This window comes from Diabrotica undecimpunctata, chromosome 4 (assembly GCF_040954645.1).
Source record: "Diabrotica undecimpunctata isolate CICGRU chromosome 4, icDiaUnde3, whole genome shotgun sequence".
Lineage (NCBI taxonomy): Eukaryota > Metazoa > Arthropoda > Insecta > Coleoptera > Chrysomelidae > Diabrotica > Diabrotica undecimpunctata.
Window position 1 is genome coordinate 53199200 of NC_092806.1, and position 20789 is coordinate 53219988.

At 34.7% G+C, this 20789-nt stretch overlaps 1 protein-coding gene across 1 annotated transcript in view; it reads right to left on the minus strand.

Annotated features, from left to right (window-relative positions):
* Positions 1 to 20789, minus strand: part of Mms19 (MMS19 nucleotide excision repair protein) — a 53798-nt gene that overhangs the window by 16057 nt on the left and 16952 nt on the right. Inside the window, exons 5-7 of the mRNA XM_072529481.1 lie at positions 13114 to 13257; positions 7845 to 8402; positions 2786 to 3482 (exon numbers count right to left, since the gene is read on the minus strand). Of these exons, the coding sequence (XP_072385582.1) occupies positions 2786 to 3482; positions 7845 to 8402; positions 13114 to 13257 (1399 nt within the window). The remainder of the gene's footprint in view (positions 1 to 2785; positions 3483 to 7844; positions 8403 to 13113; positions 13258 to 20789) is intronic.

The window sequence follows — 20789 nt, forward strand, 5'->3', positions numbered from 1 at the left end:
TAAAAAGCCAATAATAAATACTTCGCTATTGATAAACAAGCAACTAATTCAAAAAGTCCTGAGTTATAAGTATCTAGGTATCAATCTAAATAGCAGATGGTACCATTCTGTAGAGATAAAACAACTGATACTAAATAGCAGATCAGCATTTATTAAGATGAATTCGGTTATTCAAAGATAAAACTTATGTCTAACAACAAGATGTACAATTCCGGAGTGGAACCTTGGACTCTGTCAGAGACATCTATAAAGAAGTTGTAGGCTTGTGAAATTTGGTGCTATAAACCAATACTATGAATCTCATGAGTTGATCAATTTACGAAATCTGAAGTTTTCAGCAGAATGATTAAAGAAAGTGAAGTGCTTATCACGATAAAAGCGGATATTAGAGTACTTCCGACATATGAAAAATAATGAAAAGTATAGTTTACTTCTGTTGGTTATTAAAGGGAAAGTATTTGGTAAAAGAAGCTCGGGAAGACAACGTTTTTCTTGGCTCCGTAATCTAAAAACTTGATTTAATATGACGACTGTAGAACTGTTTCAAGTAGCTTTAAACAAAATAAGTCAAAATTGCCATGATGGTCGCCAACATCCGGAAAGGTTAGGCACAAGAAGAATGTTTCTGTGTTATATTTAAATCCAATCCTATTTGATTCGTACTTATTGATCAGCAGTTGTTGTTCCTGGTCTAAACCCTCCCTGGTATTCTCCAATCACTTTGGAGTCATATTTTATTAATCTTTTCCTAATAATTTTTGCAAGTATTTTATAGACTACTTCTAATAGTGCTATTCTTCTTCTTGATTTCCGTTACGAATGTTGGCGATCATCATGGCAATCTTTATCTTATCTGTAGCAGCGCGGAAAAGCTGCACAGATTTTGTATTGAACCAGGTTCTGAGGTTCCTTAACCAAGATGTTCTTCTTCTTCCTAGACCTCGTTTTCCAAATATTTTTCCTTGCAGGATGGCTTGAAGGAGAGCATATCTGAATTCATTTCGCATAATATGTCCGAAGAACTGTAACTTTCGAGATTTGATGGTGGTCAGTACCTCTCGGTTCTTATTCATTCTTCTAAGAACCTCCTCATTTGTGACTCGGTCAGTCCACGGGATCTTAAGTATTCTCCGATATAGCCACATCTCAAATGCTTCCAGTTTTCTGCACATATCTTCGTTCAAGGTCCACGATTCATCACCATAAAAAAGGACAGAGAAGACGTAGCATCGCAGCATTCTTACTTATGTCACAAGAGAGGTTGTGATTCTTGAAGAAGGCCCCCATCCGATTGAAGGTGGATCTAGCTTTTCCGATGGGTGGTCTAATCTCCTCATTATTGGTCCATTCTTCATTTATTATGGTGCCGAGGTAGTTGTAGTGCGTCACTCTTTCTACAGGTTATTGGTTGACGTAGAGTTGACCTTCTGTTATCCTTTTCTTGCTAATTATGATAAGTTTTGCCTTCTTAACGTTTATATCAGCTGGAGAGCTGATTCTCCAAGGGAAAGTAAATGGTAAGAGAGGACCGGGAAGAAGACGCATTTCCTGGCTTCAAAATTTACGAAAGTGGTATAACACGACTACCACTGAACTGTTCCGCGCTGCAATAAATAAAGTAAAGATAGCCGTGATGATCGCCAACATCCGGAACGGATAGGCACTTTAAGAAGAGAAGAAGAACGTTTATATGGAATCAATATTGTTGACTGTAATGCGTGATTTTGTTCATAGAAACTTGTAGGTCTTCTAAGTTGTCCGCAAATACTATGTTGTCATATGCATATCTGATGTTGTTTAGCCGGTAACCATTTATATCACGAATGGAAGCCTACAAATACCGCGAGTGTGTGTATAGCAATATTGGTAAGACTTTTTATAAACATGATTTGGCTATCATCTGTATCGCCCTTTACTACTTCTCCTAATTATTTTGAACCAACCCTACTTAATACAGTTCTCATTCTCTGATAATTTCACATATGTACACCCTTTTTTGTACAGAACAAATCTGCTTCCATCCCGAAAGATTATGGTAGTGGAATCTACAAAACTGCTCTACTGGGATCAAGATAGCAGCGATCCCCACGAACTACTCGCACAAAACGCTGTCCGAAACAAGGCAAATAAAAGATGCCGCAAAAAAAATTGATCGACAAAGTCGCATGTGATCCTCAAAGGGAAGTCGACCCATAGACGGGTACTTTGGATTAGATGTGCTGAACAAGATTCCTTTAGCATCACAAAAGACTTTCTTGAAAACGAAGTGGAAACTTTTTAAGGCTGAACGACTCCCTAAAACCACACGTGTGCTTGCGTATTGTCCAGAGACTACCAGTGGGGACATAAGCTGGTCTTGATAAACAAAAAAAGAGATGTCAGGGTAGAGCGGTGGAAATCCTGGACTCAGGCTGCGTTGGAAGCCTTATTACCAACTCCATCGAGCTAGTGTCATACAGATGAACTATGGGATTCAATCACAATTGATTATACTGAAAATTACATTTTATATTTGTTGTGACGTTTCGTTTTCCAACCCGGAAATTCGTTTTCCAACCTGGAAATCGTTTTCAAAAAATTTTGAATGAAAACATTGAAAAAACATAAAAAAGTTAAGCTGGCTTTTATTTAGAGTACCCTACTTTTTGGTGAAGCTTAATGAAAGAGTACTATTTGGTACAAAGATCTGACGAGCAAACGCCAGAAACAAGTAGTCTCCCCATAAGCAAGAAGGAGAAGAAATGTCCATTATCATAATTGTATTGAAATTAAAAAAAAAACTTACCATCATCTTTTTTGTTAACCAAATTGGCCAATAGTTCACAAGCAGTATTTCTAACAATATGATTCTGACTTTCTATACTAAAAGCTCTACAGATATTAAGTAACTTATAATCTACTTTAACATCTTGTCTCAACGTTGACACCAAGCCATCCATTATGACCAGATTCAAATCACAATGAGAAATTTTGTCAAATATACTTTCAAAATATTTTTCATATATAGCTATTTGCAGGTCAGTTGTTTGCGGAGATATCACAACTTTTAAAATTTTGGACACATCTGATACTTCATTATCTGCACTGTTTTTCCTTAAAACCAACTCTACTAAAATATCTAGTATGTTATAGGTTATAAGTTCTTTGAGAAGTCGAGTATTATTTTGTTCCTTGAAGCGTTCTACCAAACACTTCAAATTTTTAATCGCAATTGAAGACAGCTCCATATTTTTAAGAGCTTCCACGAATGTATTAATGACATAGTCCTTAAATTCCTTTAAATTAACTAAAACAATCAACGAGCTTAATAAGGAATTCATTAATTGAGGTTCACAATTAACTTTTTGCAAAATGTTCGTTTTCACTTCGGTCGGGAATGCAATAGCAGCTGATCTTAAACATGTTAAATATGAATTTCTAGTTTCTGGCCTCTCGTTATTAAACATTGCTATTTGTAGAGCTGCATATACTTCAAGTCTAGTCTGAAAATAAAATCGATTGTTAAAATATTTTATATAGTTGACACTTCAAACAGAATTAAAAGAAAAACAAATTACTTTGACCTAAGAGCCGAAAACCAACAGGTGAGTAGGTACTCACGCACCATAACTTAAGAACTTAAGTAGTCAAGAGCTGATTGTTTTGGTATGGTTAAAAGTCTAAATACCGCCAGACAACCTACTTCTAATATTTCCTTCGACGAATTCGTAGCTCTAAAAAATTATACATCACTTTACATATGGTCAAATCGAATTCTACCGTTCTTTTGCTTTCTTTTTCTCTATACATTTTTGTTAGTTTTAAGCTGTTAACATTAGCATCAAAGATTCGCTCGTTGATCTGCGGGACCATTTGACAAATGACCGCAAGTCTTTGGATTTGGCTTTTGCTGTTTCTCCTACGTTTTTTTCTATTAACGGCAATTTCTTTAGACGAATATCTAGAACCCTGATGGGTTCGCCTCTTTCTCCTGTGATTACCGATATGTTCATGAAATTATTAAGTTCTAGGCTCTGCAATCATATTCTGTTAAACCAGAAGTATGATTCGGATAAGTTGATGATCATTTTATCATGTAGCCTGGCGGTCGAACCAGCCTTGCTTCTATTAACGATCATCTGAATACAAACATGCAAGACTAAGATTGACAGTAGAAATAAAAAATAAATGGCGCGTTTATATTATTGATACTTTGGTCCAAATAAAATCAACTAAAAACGAATAAATGTCCAGAAGAAGATAAAATTACAGTTGAAATGTTGAAAATTGGTGGCAGAAAAATGGAACAGGTATTAAATATTTTATTTAATAAAGTTATTGACGAAGGAAAGATTCCCCAAGAATGGTACAACTCCGAAGTCATTCTACTATTCAAGAAAGGAGACAAAGCAAACAAATTACCGACCAATATCCTTGCTATCACATCTGTATAAATTACTAACCAAAATCATAACCAACCGCCTAACACATAAGCTCGATTTCTATCAACCTATCGAGCAGGCTAGATTCAGAAAACATTTTAGTACCGTAGCCACAAAAATGCACCGAGTATAATGTTCCAATTCAAATGGCGTTCGTCCATAAAGCATTCGATTCCATCGAATTATGGGCAATGCTTGAATCTCTAGAAAATGCACGTATAGATTCAAGATACACTAACATAATTAACAACATATATGAAAATGCCACCATGCAGATAAAGCTGGACGAAAGCACAAAAACTAATCCCATAAGACTGCACCGGGGAGTAAGGCAAGGAGACACCATCTCTCCCAAACTATTTACCCTTGCTCTAGAAGACATTTAAGAAACTAGAATGGAACAATAAGGATATTAACGTCGACGGATCATACTTAAACCACTTGAGATTCGCAGATAATATCCAAGAACTAAATGATATGTTATAACAATTAAATGCAGTTTCAGGAGCGGTAGACTTAAAAATGAACTACAGTAAAACAAAAATACTGAGCTGAGACCAGACAAATATAATAATACAAAATCATACCATAGAAAATGTTGAACATTATGTATATCTAGGTCATGTCATCAAACTAGAAAAACCAAATCAAGATGCTGAAATTAAAAGAAGAACACAACTGGCATGGGGCGCTTTCGGCACACTAGCATATATCTTGAAAAACACCTCCATTCCTGTAAACTTAAAGAAAAGGGTGTATAACACATGCATACTACCAGTTTGTACCTACGGCTTGGAGTCAACAGCCCTTACCAAAAATCTGCTAAAAAATTAGAAACAACGCAAAGAGCAATGGAACGAATCATGCTTGGAATATCACTGAGAGACAAGATTATAAACACCGAGATAAGACGTAGAACGAAGATTAGGGATATTGTGGAAGAAATTACAAACATGAAATGGCGCTGGGCAGGTCACGTAGCCCGATATAATGACAACAGGTGGACACTGAGAATTCTAGAATGGAGACCAAGGACGACAACAAGAAGCATGGGAAGACCTCAAAAAAGATAGGTAGATGACATAAGAGCAGTGGCAGGCAAACAGTGGATTAGATTGGCGCAAAATAGAGAAAGATGGAAACAATTGGGAGAGACCTACATTCAGGAGTGGATGGAAAATGGTTGACAAAGAAGAAGAAGGTCCGTAGTCAGCCAAATGCTTCCTCGACCTAAAAACTATACCACCCTCCATTCGTCCATGCTCACTACTAGGAAGATAACTCAGTACTTCGGAGATCAGTTGACCAGCAAAGAGCAGTTAAAGATAGTGTTCGCCCTCAAGAAGGAGTCTTATCCTCTAAACTATGGTCGATGGTAGTTAACGATCTTTTAGTAAAGCCCAAAAGGGAGCCCAAAAGAGAAGGATTTCAAACTCTGGGCTGTGCAGATGATCGAGTTATAGTAGTTAGAGGTAAGCGTGATAGTATTATTGTTAATCCGATCAAGGTGCCTTAAAAATATTAACAACCGTCTGCTAAAAGGAAGGATTTTAGTAAATATGAAAAAAACGACAATTCTTTCATGTACAAATAGGAGTAAATTAAGAGGTCAACCTCCAACCATAAATGAAATAACACTATAATTTTAATAAGAGGTTAAGTATCATTTATGGGAAACTTACGTGAGATGCACACTCCGCCAATTTATTTATTAAGTTATCATATGGAATGTCCAAAATATTTACACATTTACACAGACGCATTGAGGAGATGGCCGCTTTTCCTATTTATGTAACATGTATGTGTATGCACATCTTCCATATCTGGTTAAGATTTTATTTAAACATGGACCATGTTTTCTGTGAAAGATCAAACCCTGGTGGCTTATGGGTAATGCAGGGCATGTTGCTCAGCAGTCTGTTTAATGCACAAGCAGTCCATTCTTGGAACCATGCATTCGTTATACTGAAAGCCTAGTAAAACATTCTTGACATTTTTATTGGTGGTTTTTTAGAACGAAATCGAGTACTTCCGGCATCCTCGGTATCTTGGCGAATTTCCATTGTTTATAATCATTTTATATTTCTTCTGCTGCTGAATATTCGGGAGGCAGAATGTGACTTAACACTAAAAGCCATTGGATGGGTTTAATTTCCCTAGCTATCACAATCAACATAACGTGCAGCTCAGTGTCGGCCATTTTTACTTGTGGGCTGTGTAGCCAAATTGAAGTACAATATTCAACAGTCGAGTAAAGAAGGGTCAGGACAATAGAGAGGAGAGTGGAAGCCAATGCTCCCCATGCAGCAAAGCTTTTGTATATTGTTTCCTGTACTCAAATTTTGAGCAGTTTTTGTCAAATCCTCTTTAAAAGACAGTGTTCTGTCTAATGTTACCCCTTTTTATTATAATCTTTTAATCAATTCATCAAATTTTCATGAAAAAGTTTACATAAAAAATATTAACAAATTCACTAGTGCAAGCACTAGTTGTGTCCTCACAGGTTAATGCAAAGTTAAGATCCACATTAATGAGTGAAATGTTAATGAAACCTTGTTCACTTCATTGATGTCAACTTACACTAACTTTGGCAACACCCTGGTATGCTAACTTTTTTGAAAGTACTGCTCGGTTAGTTCGAGCTGTATTAAATGTCACTCTGGCTTTTCGGGTATACTCGTAGTCATACGATTTCATCATAAGTTGTTTAACACACATTCAAGCAAAAGCTGTTAAATTTTGGATCTCTTCATTGATAGCCTTTGAAGTTTTAGCATGGTGTCTCGTCGGTAATGTGACTTTTTCATTTACTGCTTTTAACAAGCCTACTTAATAATGTTACCAAAAGTTAAATATAAACCATAGTAATGTTTGTTTATTATTTAATAATATCTTGTATTCCATCTTAGATAGTTTTTGTTCTATTACTTATATGAAGTTTTTTAAAATACTCTTCTTTGAACATTTTAAATATTTTCTAGTTCATTTCATTTTTAAGTTCTGTTTTTTCTAACTTAAAACTGAACGTTTTGTATTTTTTAATCTGTAGGGTCATAAATTTCTATTAAGCTTCTCATAAAGCTATAGCTATTTCTCTCACTTCTAACTTACTATGCTGCATATCTTTTGTAAAGTAAACCATATATGCAAATTATTTTTGTCTCTAAAGATGTTTGCTTATTTAACTAATTTGTAGGTAAACTGATGATCTGATGAATGAATGCACGAAACATTTCCAATTAAAAGATTAAGTAGCTGATATCCTTTTTTTAATCTCCAACATTTGACCGAGAACCCTCCACTATCATAGTAAACTACAGTTAGTATAGGACTTCTTACTTACTAATATATGAGTAGAAACAGAATATTTATGTTACATTGACTCGACTAACTGAACAATACAAATAGTAGACTATAACTTACCTCGACTGCAAGATGAGGAACCAGCACCGTTAAACAATCAAATCCAACTCTTCTAGAATTATGTTCATAATTAAGTATTTCCAAACACAATAAAGGAATTTTCGAGAGCTCGGGTACTTCTCCAAGGTATAAAGTCTTGTTAAACTTGATAGATTCTTTGGCAAATTCAACCAGAGTTTGAACTATAATAGATTTTTGACTATTATATGTAGTCATACTATAAATATTTGTTAGGATAGGTACTACTTCCTTTATAATATAATTACAGGAATGTTCGGATCCTGCAGCTACATAAAGTAAAATCTGCGAAGATTTCTCAAACAATTTGGAATCTGGTAGTAAGTTTCCTTTTAGAGTATCAAGTATATTTTGTAAAACGTCTAAAAATTCGTCAGTTCGACCTTGTGACATTTTTGATATGATTATAGTCAGGGTTGTAAGACATTGTTGTCTTATATTGTCTGACGTATTAGTTAAGATTTCTTTTTGCAGCAATGACCATATTTCAGGAGCCTTTTCTAAGTAAATTGAAATTGGAAATGTCGGACAACCTCCGGTCTAAAAAATAAATGTTTTTCAGCGTCTTTAATTATGCTATAAATTAAAAATAAAACGAATTATAAGCTTGTTAACCAAAAAACAGTAGTTGTCAAAATAACCGGTATTAAAATTAAGATCGCTAGGGAATCGCTCATACAAATTGTCTTTATCGTACTAGACCTACTTGTTATTAAATACACATGTCATGTATTTAAACATGACGGCCAAAACCGGGTAAGTGGCCCAGGTTTTGGTTTTTCCTAATTATTTTCTTTTAAAATTATTATTAAGATTTAAGACTTTAGTTATTCCTCACAAATGTTTTTAATTGCCCCTTGCAGAAATTCAAGTTTTGAGAGTGTTTATATCGTAGTATTGTGTTTAATACTACAATATATTATGAGCAACAGCCAGTGTTAGAGTGGGTGATCGTCAAACCAGAAATTCCCGATACAACGTGGAGTACGCCAGGGGAACACCATATCGCCGAAACTGTTCACTACGCTTTTGGAATATATATGTAAAAGGGCAAAACTGACCGACAAGGGCATAAACATAAACGGAGAAAAGCTTAGCCATCTAAGGTTTGCAGATGATATTGTACTAATAGCTGATAGGATAGATGAGGCCAAAGAACTTTTAAATCAGCTCTACCTTTCCTCGCTAGAAGGGGGATTGAAAATAAATATATCTAAAACCCAGATGATGACAAATCTTGTAGTCAGCGAAGATAATATATGCGTAGGAACAAGATCCATAGACCAGGTAATGGCCTATAAATACCTAGGTCATGAGATTCGCATAGGAAAAGATAACCAAACCGTTGAGCTTCTCCGTCGTATAAGACTGACTTGGGCAGCCTTCGGCAAGCTGAACCATATTTTCAAATCGTCTGATATACCAATATGCCTTAAAAGAAAAACGTTTAATCAGTGTGTTTTGCCAGTGTTAACTTACGGTGCGGAAACGTTGACCATGACAAGGAGAACAGTCCAAAAGATCCGTGTGTGTCAAAGGGCGATGGAGCGTGCTATGTTGGGCGTTTCACTACGAGACAAGATCCCAAATCGCCAGCTACGACAAAGAACAGGAGTGGCTGATGCAGTAGAGAGAGTAGCAACACTGAAATGGAACTGGGCAGGTCACGTGGCTCGAATGACAGATAATAGATGGACAAAGCGGATACTGGAATGGAGACCAAGAGATGATGCCTACCGAAGCAGAGGTCGTCCACCAACACGTTGGACTGACGATCTAAAACGTTGCCATAGGAATTGGATGCAAGAGGCACAAGATCGAAATAGATGGAAAATTATGAGGGAGATCTATGTCCAGCAGTGGATAAGCGAAGATTGAATAATGAAATGAAATGAAATATCGTAGTATAATCCGTTGAGGTCACTTGCGGAGGAATTGTATGATGCGAGAACTGATGCGAGATAGTGATGATGATCACTGCCAACGGCAGTGTTAATAACACAAGTGACAATGATTATGAATAGTGCAGTGATGTGGCATATGAAATTTTACTGAGTTGACCTAGACGAAAATATAGAGCATGTCGACGATGAAGCTGTAGGCAACCGTATTTGGAAATACATAAATCCAGTAAGTAGTAATTTACAAATCATAACATTATTCGAAAATCTAGCAGTCTTATTGCAAGAGACAAGAATATAAAAAACGTGTCAGATACTTTTTCTTTATCCATTTCTATAACATAAACTCTCCATAAACAGACTTGGGTCTCCAATGACCACTCCACGCGAAACCAAATTGACCACGTAATTATCGATGCTAGACATGGAAGTAATGTGCTGGATGTAAGAAGCCTCAGGGGAGCAGATGCAGATACAGACCATCACCTAGTAGTTGAGAATATCCTCAGAGAAACCTAAGGCCAATGAAGCATTGGGACAGTGGAACATCGAGAAAACGCAAAATGAGGAAATCCGAGAAAATTACAAACCAGAAATTAAACAGAAACAAATGGAAAAATCAATTACGGAGTCAGCACAACTAATAATAGGAAAAAGCAGGAAAAGAACAAGGAAATGGTTTGATAGAGAATGTCAAGAAAAACTACACGATAGGCAGATAAAGCGAAACATTATACTTCAACAAGGAACAGCAGAAAGTAAAGAAAACTATGCAACTTCACGCCGAGAAACAAGAAAATTAATTAGAGAGAAAAAAGGAAGTATGAACAACAGAAATACGAAGAAATGGAAAGGAATAGACAACAGTCAGATAGTCGAGCATTTTACAAATCAGTGTCAAACGAAAAGAAAGGCTTCAGACCTAGATGCGTGTCTGTACTCAGAAAAAATGATGAATTAATAATAAATGAAAAAGAGCTGCTCCAAACATGGCAAGAATATTTCAAGACTTTACTAAACATACATCAAGAGGAAGAACATGGAGAAAATATATATTTTGGGGTGGACCTACCGGTAGAAGACCCCAAAATAGATGAAACATTGCAAGCAATTAACAAATTGAAGAACGGAAAAGCTCCAGGTTCTGACAATATACTGGCTGAATTCCTTAAGTATGGAGGAGAAACTCTACATAGACAAATACACAAACTAATAACACTTATATCCCCATCCATAAAAAGGGACACAAAACCAAGTGCTCTAATTATAGAGACATCTCCCTACTTAATACTGCATATAAAATCTTATCGAACATCCTATTAAGTAGGCTGACACCGTTTGTAGAAAATTTCATGGGGGAATACCAAGCCGGCTTCAGAAAACATAGATCGACCATAGATCAGATCTTTACTGTAAGACAGCTGCTTGAAAAAGGATGGGAATTCAATAGAACTATCCATAATCTCTTCATAGATTTCCGGCAAGCGTACGACAACATTAAAAGGGATCAGATGTGGAATGCAATGGCAGAACTTTCAGTTCCAAAAAAAACTTATCCAGCTTGTTAAGTTATGTGTGAATAGCTGTAGATCCAGAGTACGGATAGGTAACAAACTCTCAGAATCTTTCGAAATAAGCAGTGGCCTGAAACAAGGAGACGCGCTGTCATCTCTCCTCTTTAATATCATCCTAGAGAAAATAGTAAGAGCAGCACAACTTAAAACTGGTTTAAGGGTAAACGAAGAGAAAACCAAATACATGTGCATCAACAGACAAAAAGGACGAGATAGAATAGGACCCATATAACTTTGAAAGAGTGGAGAGTTTTAAATATCTCGGAGCAACAATCACTGCAGATAACGATATCGCGGAAGAGATTAAAGGAGGAATTCAGGCAGCAAACAGATGTATGTACAGCCTCCACAATACTATTAAATTTAAAAGCCTGACACAAACATCAAAGATTAGAATATATAAAACGGTGATTAGACCGGTGCTCATGTATGGGTGTGAGACGTGGACCTCGACCAAAGAAACTGAAAGAAAACTTAGATGTTTTGAGAGAAAAATCCTCAGAAGAATCTTTGGGTCTTATCACGACATTAATAGCAACCAATACCGAATGAGAACAAATGCTGAGGTCAAGGCGTCAAGCAGATGTATAGAGCGAGCGATATAGTCCAAGAGATTAAATCCCCTAAGATGGGCTGGGCTGGCCATCTTAGGGGGGATGGAAGCCCCCACAGGAAGAAGGCCCTTAGGACGTCCACGAATGCGATGGAGAAACAATATATCAGATCTAAGAACAATGGGGCTACCCACTGACCCAACTATTATGGACGACCATTCAAGATGGAAGCAAGTTGTGCAGTCAGCCAAAACCCATCCCGGGTTGTAGTGCTACGAACAGAAGAAGAAGAAGATAGTTAAATGTACAAATAAACCGAAGATTTCTACGAATCTAAGGCAGATATTTGCGTTTAAAGATCGTGGCACGAAGTTGATTATGTAGAAATAATGGCATTTATTGGTATATTATTGTTAAGAGGACGATTTAGTAAATATTTTTTTATCTTCTTATTGGTTAATTCTGCCCGTTTCTGTTTTCTTAGAATGTGCGTTCATGTTTTATTGTCTCTTCATATTTTTCGTGGTTGGCCCGCACTTCTTCTACGTAAACAGTACGTACCCAACAAGTATGTTTCAAGTGGTGAGAGAAAATAATTACGCTAGGATGAGCTGAATAACCAAGTAATGGTTTTTTTCCTAGAAACAAGGGTTTGAAATTTATTTTGTATATATCTCGTTAATGACAAATAAATCACCTGTTACTGCGTGCGAAAGAGAAATGCGATGTAAACTTGCCAATTATAAATACACTCAAACTATTTCAGAATTCTAAATAAAGTTTACAAAGTTTTTTGGATTGAAAATTTAGATTTTTTTGAAAATATTGAATAAGTTCGCGGAATAGCCAATACGAATTAAGATGCGAGAGGAAGAGATAATGTGATGTTTTCGTAGAAGAAAATCGGGACCAAATTATTATCACATACGAAGGTTGGAAAATAGTATAATAAACTATTCATCTTCCGGACTTACACCCATGTGTCCCATGTGAGGGTTCATCTCGACGTTTCGCTAAAATTATATGTAGCTTCATCAGGAGCAGAATAGGAAGTTAGTCACCGCAACTCAACCATTCAACGACACGATGCAAATCCGAAAGATTATTAGTTGATAACTCTGACTAAAGTTCCTAAGCTTTTAAGTATGATGAATTGATACAAGCGTATTCAGTTTAGTTTTTAAATTCTAAAATTATTAATAAAAGAAAAAAATATAAATACCAGTAATTTTAAGCTATCCGTTTTTGCAATTTCTAATGACGAATCCAGCTTTTCAAGGGCCAATGTAATACACGAATCTCCAAATTCGGGCTTGGCACACAAACAAGGGGATAAAGCTTCAGAAAGAGCTTCTCGAGTTATTGACTAAAACATAAATAAATGAAGGTAATATATAACTTAAAATGTATTATCCACACCAAAATCTTAAACTAAAATGAATTTATTGACGAAACCAACGAAACAAATATTATATATATGTACATACATATATATATATATATATATATATATATATATATATATATATATATATATATATATATATATATATATATATATATATATATATAGTGGAACCTCGATTATCCGTCAGGGCACCGGACCAAGGGTATGATGGATTTTCGAAAAGACGGTTAACACAACCTTAAAAAAAAAAAATAAAAATTCATAGCATAACTCTCAAATTTTAGTTGTATGTTTTATTTAACAATATAAGAGGGATTTATGTTAGTACAGTCGAATCAATTTGATTTAAAACATTCCGAAATCTTTGTTTGTTTTATTGTTACTTCGCATTTTGCAACGGCTGAATTTCTTAATCGACGTAAAATCATCAAATCTACCTTATTTGCTTCTTCTTGCCGAGAATACCACTCGATGAATTGTTGTATGTGCGATGCAACTTCTTTGCGCAAATTTTTGTGAGTTGCAATAGCATCATCAACATCGCCACCGTCAAAGTCTGTGTCAGCTTCTGAATATGTTTCGTCTGCCTCCGTTGCCATTTCAACGATTTCATCATCTGTCAGCAATCGATAGCCGTTTGCGTCCTCATCACAAATTAACAATTCGTTTATGTCATCTATAGACAACGAAAACAAAACAGTTGATTCAGCTATAACTTCATTTGTTATCGCATCACGCTTGGCTGTCACTTTCATCTTGAGTTGATTCAGGCTATAATTTATTCCACGCTCTTTTCAGCGTTACTTCTGAAACATCAGCCCAAGCATCCACAGCATTGTCATTTGCATGTTTTAAATTGTATGTTTTCCAGTATTCTGCTGGCAAAGAATATTCTTCTCCCATAACTAGGTTTTGAATACATTTTTTTCTGTATCTTTTTTTGAATGTTCCAATGACCGATTGATCCACTAGCTGTATCAATGATGTTGTCTTCGCAGGCAGAAAAGAGCACGTGATATTTCCATCGTCACTTCGCAGTATACCGGCTTCAGGATGGACAGGTGCATTGTCCAAAATGAGAATCGCCTTTGGTGGCAATTTTTTTTCTTGTAAGTATTGTCGAACGTCCGGTATAAAAACCTAAAAAAACAAGACGTTAGAGAAATAGATAGACAAATTTTGGCTTGCAGTACATACCTTTTTGAACCAGTCAGCAAATATTTTCTGGGACATCCATGCATTATGATGTTTGAAACAACGTGTTTTTTTTTGCTGTACCAAAAAATAATAAAGGAAGGCGTTTTGCATTTGAATACATCATTGCCGTGATTCGTTGCTTTTGCGTTTTAAATCCAGGTGCATATTTTTATATGCACCCGGATATTTTTTTTTATAAACCATATTCATCGATCATAGCTTGAAACTTTCTTTTATATTCGTCAACGACTTCAATACTTGCGGCGCTCAATTTTTCACCTTTCGTTTCAGTTCCCGTATACCGTAGCGATTTTTGAACTTTTCCAACCAACTGCTGTTTGCTTTGAATGAAGGATCGCCATTCAATTTAATGTTGAAAATCAAAGCTTTTTCGGAAACAATTGGTTCAGATAGAGGAACACCTTCGCTTCTTTTTTGAATGAATCACAAATACAGATCCGTGTCGAGTGATTCATTTGTGGCTTTTTTCATTGTCTTACGATATTTCACCCAGCCATCCAACGATTTCATTTGCGAAGAATACTTTTCAAGTCCTTCGGCATTTTTATTTAAATCATTGATTGTTGTTCTTGGAACATCATACTTTTTACTCAATATGACAGCAGAAACACCTATCTTCAGTTCCGCAATAATTTCTATTTTTTTTTTCAATTGACAACTGTACGTGTACATTTCAACGAATTTCGTTTGGCTTATCACAATGCTTAAACAAAATGAATTTATGACTAAATTTTTAGTTATGTAGACAATATTATTTATGTATGAACGCTGACGGTTAACAGAGGTGACGGTTAATAGAGAGACGGATAATCGAGGTTCCACTGTATATATATATATATATATATATATATATATATATATATATATAATATATATAATATAATATATATATATATATATATATATATATATATATAAATATATATATATATATATATATATATATATATATATATATATATATATATATATATATATATATATATCACCACCACCGACAATTGACTCCAACCCATCCAAAACATATTTATATATTTTTTCCAAACGAGTCACAAGTACTTCTCGACAATATTATTTATGTATGAACGCTGACGGTTAACAGAGGTGACGGTTAATAGAGAGACGGATAATCGAGGTTCCACTGTATATATATATATATATATATATATATATATATATATATATATATATATATATATAATATATATAATATAATATATATATATATATATATATATAAATATATATATATATATATATATATATATATATATCACCACCACCGACAATTGACTCCAACCCATCCAAAACATATTTATATATTTTTTCCAAACGAGTCACAAGTACTTCTCGTTTTTCTTATATATATATATATATATATATATATATATATATATATATATATATATATATATACAATATACAGGGTGTCTATACAACCCAAACTTCATGTCTTAACCACTATAACCAATACTTTCCATGCTTCTATTTCGACACTTAGAAATTCAGATCAGATCATCCGTCATCCCCCCCCCTTCCAGATTATTAAATTCTTATTTTACTTCTCTACACAACTCCCTCAGGGTTTGGCTTCGGTTCTCTGGGGACCTCAGCCTTCTGTAGTCTATCCGTTTATCACAATTTTCTCAAAACACCTTGATTTTCATTCTCTTCACTCAAATTTAACAGAGCCACCTACAACAATTTCATTTTACTATTATAGTCAATATAGACCAATAGTTCATTCAACTCACCAACTTATAACTGAATCTTTTATTTTTCCTATGTACCTAGTGTTGCTTTATAACAGATAGGGCCTTTTCTCAAGTTATAAGTTGAGTACTTTACGATCAATATATTACAAAACCACTTCCAGCCATCAAATTTTGTCCATTTCATATACTTGTCAACACACAAAATATAACTACATCACTCAGTTTGTTAACACCCAATCAGATATTTATATTCATGAACTTACAACTCAAGAAGTTTTACATTTACCAGGTACCAAATGTTGTTTTTTGACATACAGGGCCTAATATAATTGAGTTATAAGTCAATTTTTACATGAACTTTATATTACAATAGTTTCATTTCATTCATTGAATAACATTCTCACATATTAAATATATTAATTCCTATACTTTTTCAAGAACCCAACTTTCCACCTGTGTCTAGATTCCATTTTCCAGGTACCAAATGTTATTAAAACATAAAGGGCCTTATATTAGAATCTTTTCATCACACCACTTGACACTGTATAGTTGGTTGCCTAACTATAATCACATAATTTTCTCACCACAATTTCATCTCACATACATAATTTAAAACAATAACATTGATGGTTGATACTGTTATAATTTTATTTTTATTTCAACTTTCACAATTTTTAAACAACGTTGGCTTCTGTCTTAAATAGACATATACAGTTACACTGACTGCTCTGTCACAACTTCCGTCATAACCTATCAAGATTGTCATTTCAATCAGTTGCTTTAATAAAGTCCTCGTAGACATACCGTCTCAGGACTTGCAACTTAATGTAGAGTCATATGTCGCCATGTTACCAATCCAACGGTAACTTTACCATCTTAATTATAAATTAGACATAATGTAAACTAAATTTCATTTAGCAATTTTTAAAGGGTTTTTACCCCCATATTTAGTGGCTATTTCCATGTATTAAACTGTAAGTATTAACCACATTTTACATTAACCTTAGTCAAAACTTAAAATTTTTTCATGTTCTTCTTAATTAAGTGGTTAAATACTTTTTAGGACACTGATGATGGAATACTTATTCCGAAAACGTTTTGTCAATTTAACATAGCCCAAATGGGTTTTTTATATACCTTTTTATAAAGGATTTTATTAAAAAGTTTTTTTAATATATGGTATACAGCCAACTACAGGAACTTAGTTTCCTTGTGGATTATAAAAATTATAATCTAATTTTATAAACATAAATCAAAATATCAAAAATCAAATAAAACGTATGCTACTAAAAAATAGTTGAATTTAACTATGTTAATAAATGCTCAAAATGTTGGCTATTACTATGTTCAAGACACAGCCATATACGGTTGATAAAGGACTATCGAATATCTTTCATTTCAGGTTCAACACTGGCAAAGGCATTTTGTATACGGATTTTTGTATTATCCTGCGTAGTGGGTTCGTCGTTGTATACTATATTCTTGATGTACCCCCTAAAAATAGTTCGGTAACGTTAGTCCTGTTTGTGGTCAGTGTGGTGGTCGTTGAATGGGAAGGCATTGTTGGATCATATATTATTGGATCTTATTTCTTCAACCGAACAGTTACTGACAATGAGTATCATAGGTTTTTAACAGACGAGTTGCTGGCTTGTTAGGGAATGTTCCTTTGAAAAATTAGATAAAACATCATCAACATGAATGATGAAACACATGGTTTCAACATGACGGAGCACTACCGCATCGTACAATAAATGTTAGGCATGTGCTAAATAATAACTACAGCGAAAGTTGGATCGGATATGGTACTGTGGAATGGCCCTCAAGATATCCAGGACTTAGGTACTTCCCTGGACTATTTTTTTTTGGGTACATCAAGAATATAGTATACAACGACGAACCGACAACACGGGATAATATGAAAATTCGTATACAAAATGCCTTTGCCAGTGTCAAACCTGAAATGAAAGACGTTCAACAGTCCTTTATCATCAGTTTAAGTTGTTACACTGTATAAAGACCTCCATTTGCTTGGTGTATCTGTCTTAAGTATCATGTATCATCCTTTCTTGCGTAGTATTGGGTGCTTCTGTGTTTCTAGCACAACAATGTGAGATGTCTGATTGGTCAGGTCAGCATATCTTCTTTCTCGTGTATTCTCTGGGTAATCTCTGTACAAGTTATTTCCATTCTCCTCTAGGGCATGCCGTTTTCTTTTTCGTCCAACTTAATCCGATATTTTTTCCTATTATTGTCTGGTACACCTAGTTTCCTTTATTCTGTGTTGATATTTGAATACTTGTCTTGCTGTTATTTTGGTTTCTGCACAAGAGTGACCAATCCATTACCATGTTCCTTCCTAGATTCCCACAGATGTTGTCTTGTTTTCTTCTTTCCAATAATTCTGTATTGGTTACTCTATTGGACCAGTATAACTCCAGGAATTTTCTTAGATATCCTTTCACGAAAACTTATAGTTTTCTTGCTGTAATTTCATCATATTTCTAAGTTTCCATAAAGTAATATTGTTTTTAACACATCTATTAAAAATTTATATATTTATTGTTTCTGATATGTCGATTGTTAGCCAAATTCTTTCTGCACAGGTTATTTCCGTTTGTGCATTCTTTTTGTAACCCAATTTGTTTTCATAGTTTCTTGTCTCTGGGTTTATTTGTGTCCAATCATGTCGAAGTAATGTGCATACCTATCCAGTTTTGTTTGCATGAAATCCTGTGTTCAATGTTCAATCACAAAGCAGATGTACATGCTGGTATAGGGATCCAGAATTCTGAAATGGGTATTCATGAATAATTCAATTAGTACCAGGACAACTGGTTTATAACAGGAGGCTTCAAAAAAAAGGCATTTTCACAAATTCGGAAGTCTTCTAATTGGTTGTGAGGGTTTCATTTAATGCCTGTCCATACTTAGCTACTTTACTCAGGATTAGGAACAGTGCATGACATCAAATAGCTTGTTGATTTCTGTGGTTATTTCTTCCCTTATCTTATGTGTGGTCAAAAATAGATCCATATCATTTATTGAATAGCTAAATTAAGTTAATATATTTTGTTTCTGACCAATGCTGTCTTAAGATCTTTCATCATTTGAAAAAAAAAACAGAGGAGTATATACAAAATTTTGGAATGGGTCAAAAACAGCATAGGAGAAATGTTCATGTACTTCCTGGTACATAAAAAACAATATGAGAAGAAAATGTTCCACAAAAAATACGACAAAAATGGATATATGCTAGACCTGGGCCCTTATTCTATTTCATTTTGATGTCGAAATTTAAAAGCGACTACGCCATGACAGTCGCAATCGCTAGCGATTCTCATTCATTTCGATTGTAGTTAAAACTGGGGATATTTACTTTATCATTTTGACACTGCTGAAAATTTGGGTTGGCCCGCTTGTTTAGTGGCTGCACGCTGCCTACGCTTGTTGAATGTTTGTTTTGTTTACGTTACGTGGGCGTCTTTTTTTTCTTGTTTGAGTTGTTAAATCATAAATAGTGGCCATTCTCAATTATATTTTGAATTGAAAGAAAAGATAGCAAGGAAAGAAAAAAGGCGATGTGGTAGATCCTTAAGTTATAACCACTAAGGTTAATATAACCACTAAGATTTGACTTAGTGGTTATATTCTAATATATTTTTAAATTTACTGCAGCTTAGTAATACTTACCCTAAACATTTTGGGTATCCTAGAGGCATAAAGACCCTCCTCGAAATATGGTTCTAATACCCTTATCAAATAATTTGCAGCTTGTTTATTAAGCCGGAATTGCTGCCTAAATTGAGCATCACTTAGTGAAAAATGATTTTGAGTATCCCGTAACATTCTTCTTATCCTCCGTTGCGAGCGTCGGATATCATTCTATCCTCTCTAGTTCCTCCAAAACCAGCAAATGTCCGTACAACGCTGCCATATTAATACTTTTTGCCTCAGTTAAGTAAACTGAACCTAAGTTCACTTCTCCACTCCCAGTCCAGCCAGTCATGTCAGATTAATTTCGACTCGAAATGAAATTTCAACCACTTTCTTGAAGTTGAAATTAATTTCGATAAATCGAAAATTAGTGACGTCGTTTGGTTAGTTCAGCTGAAATCCACAAGGCTCGCAAAGTCGTATTTCGACGTCGCCATATTAATTACGACATGTTTTGAGTCGAAATCTCAATTAGAATCAGGGCCCTGGTGGGATTACAAAAAATGAAATTGAGTACATACTCACAAACTACAAAGAAAATACCAAACATGTTTCAACCCTAAATCACCTTAATGAAGAAAGTGACCACCTACTAGTTCGAGAATAGATATCAACAAAAAACTGGAAAGAAAAAAAATATATTATATAAACTTAAAGAATGGTTCTGGTCGAAAAAGCAAGGAAAATACTACCGTCTGGTAAAAGCCAGAATCCAATCTCCAAAGATATAAGACAATGGATAGAAAGCAAAAGAGCAATGGTCAAACAAGGACAAGATAAATCGTAAGAATACAGAGATGTAAAAAACAGTAAGAACGCTAATAAACACATGCACAAAAC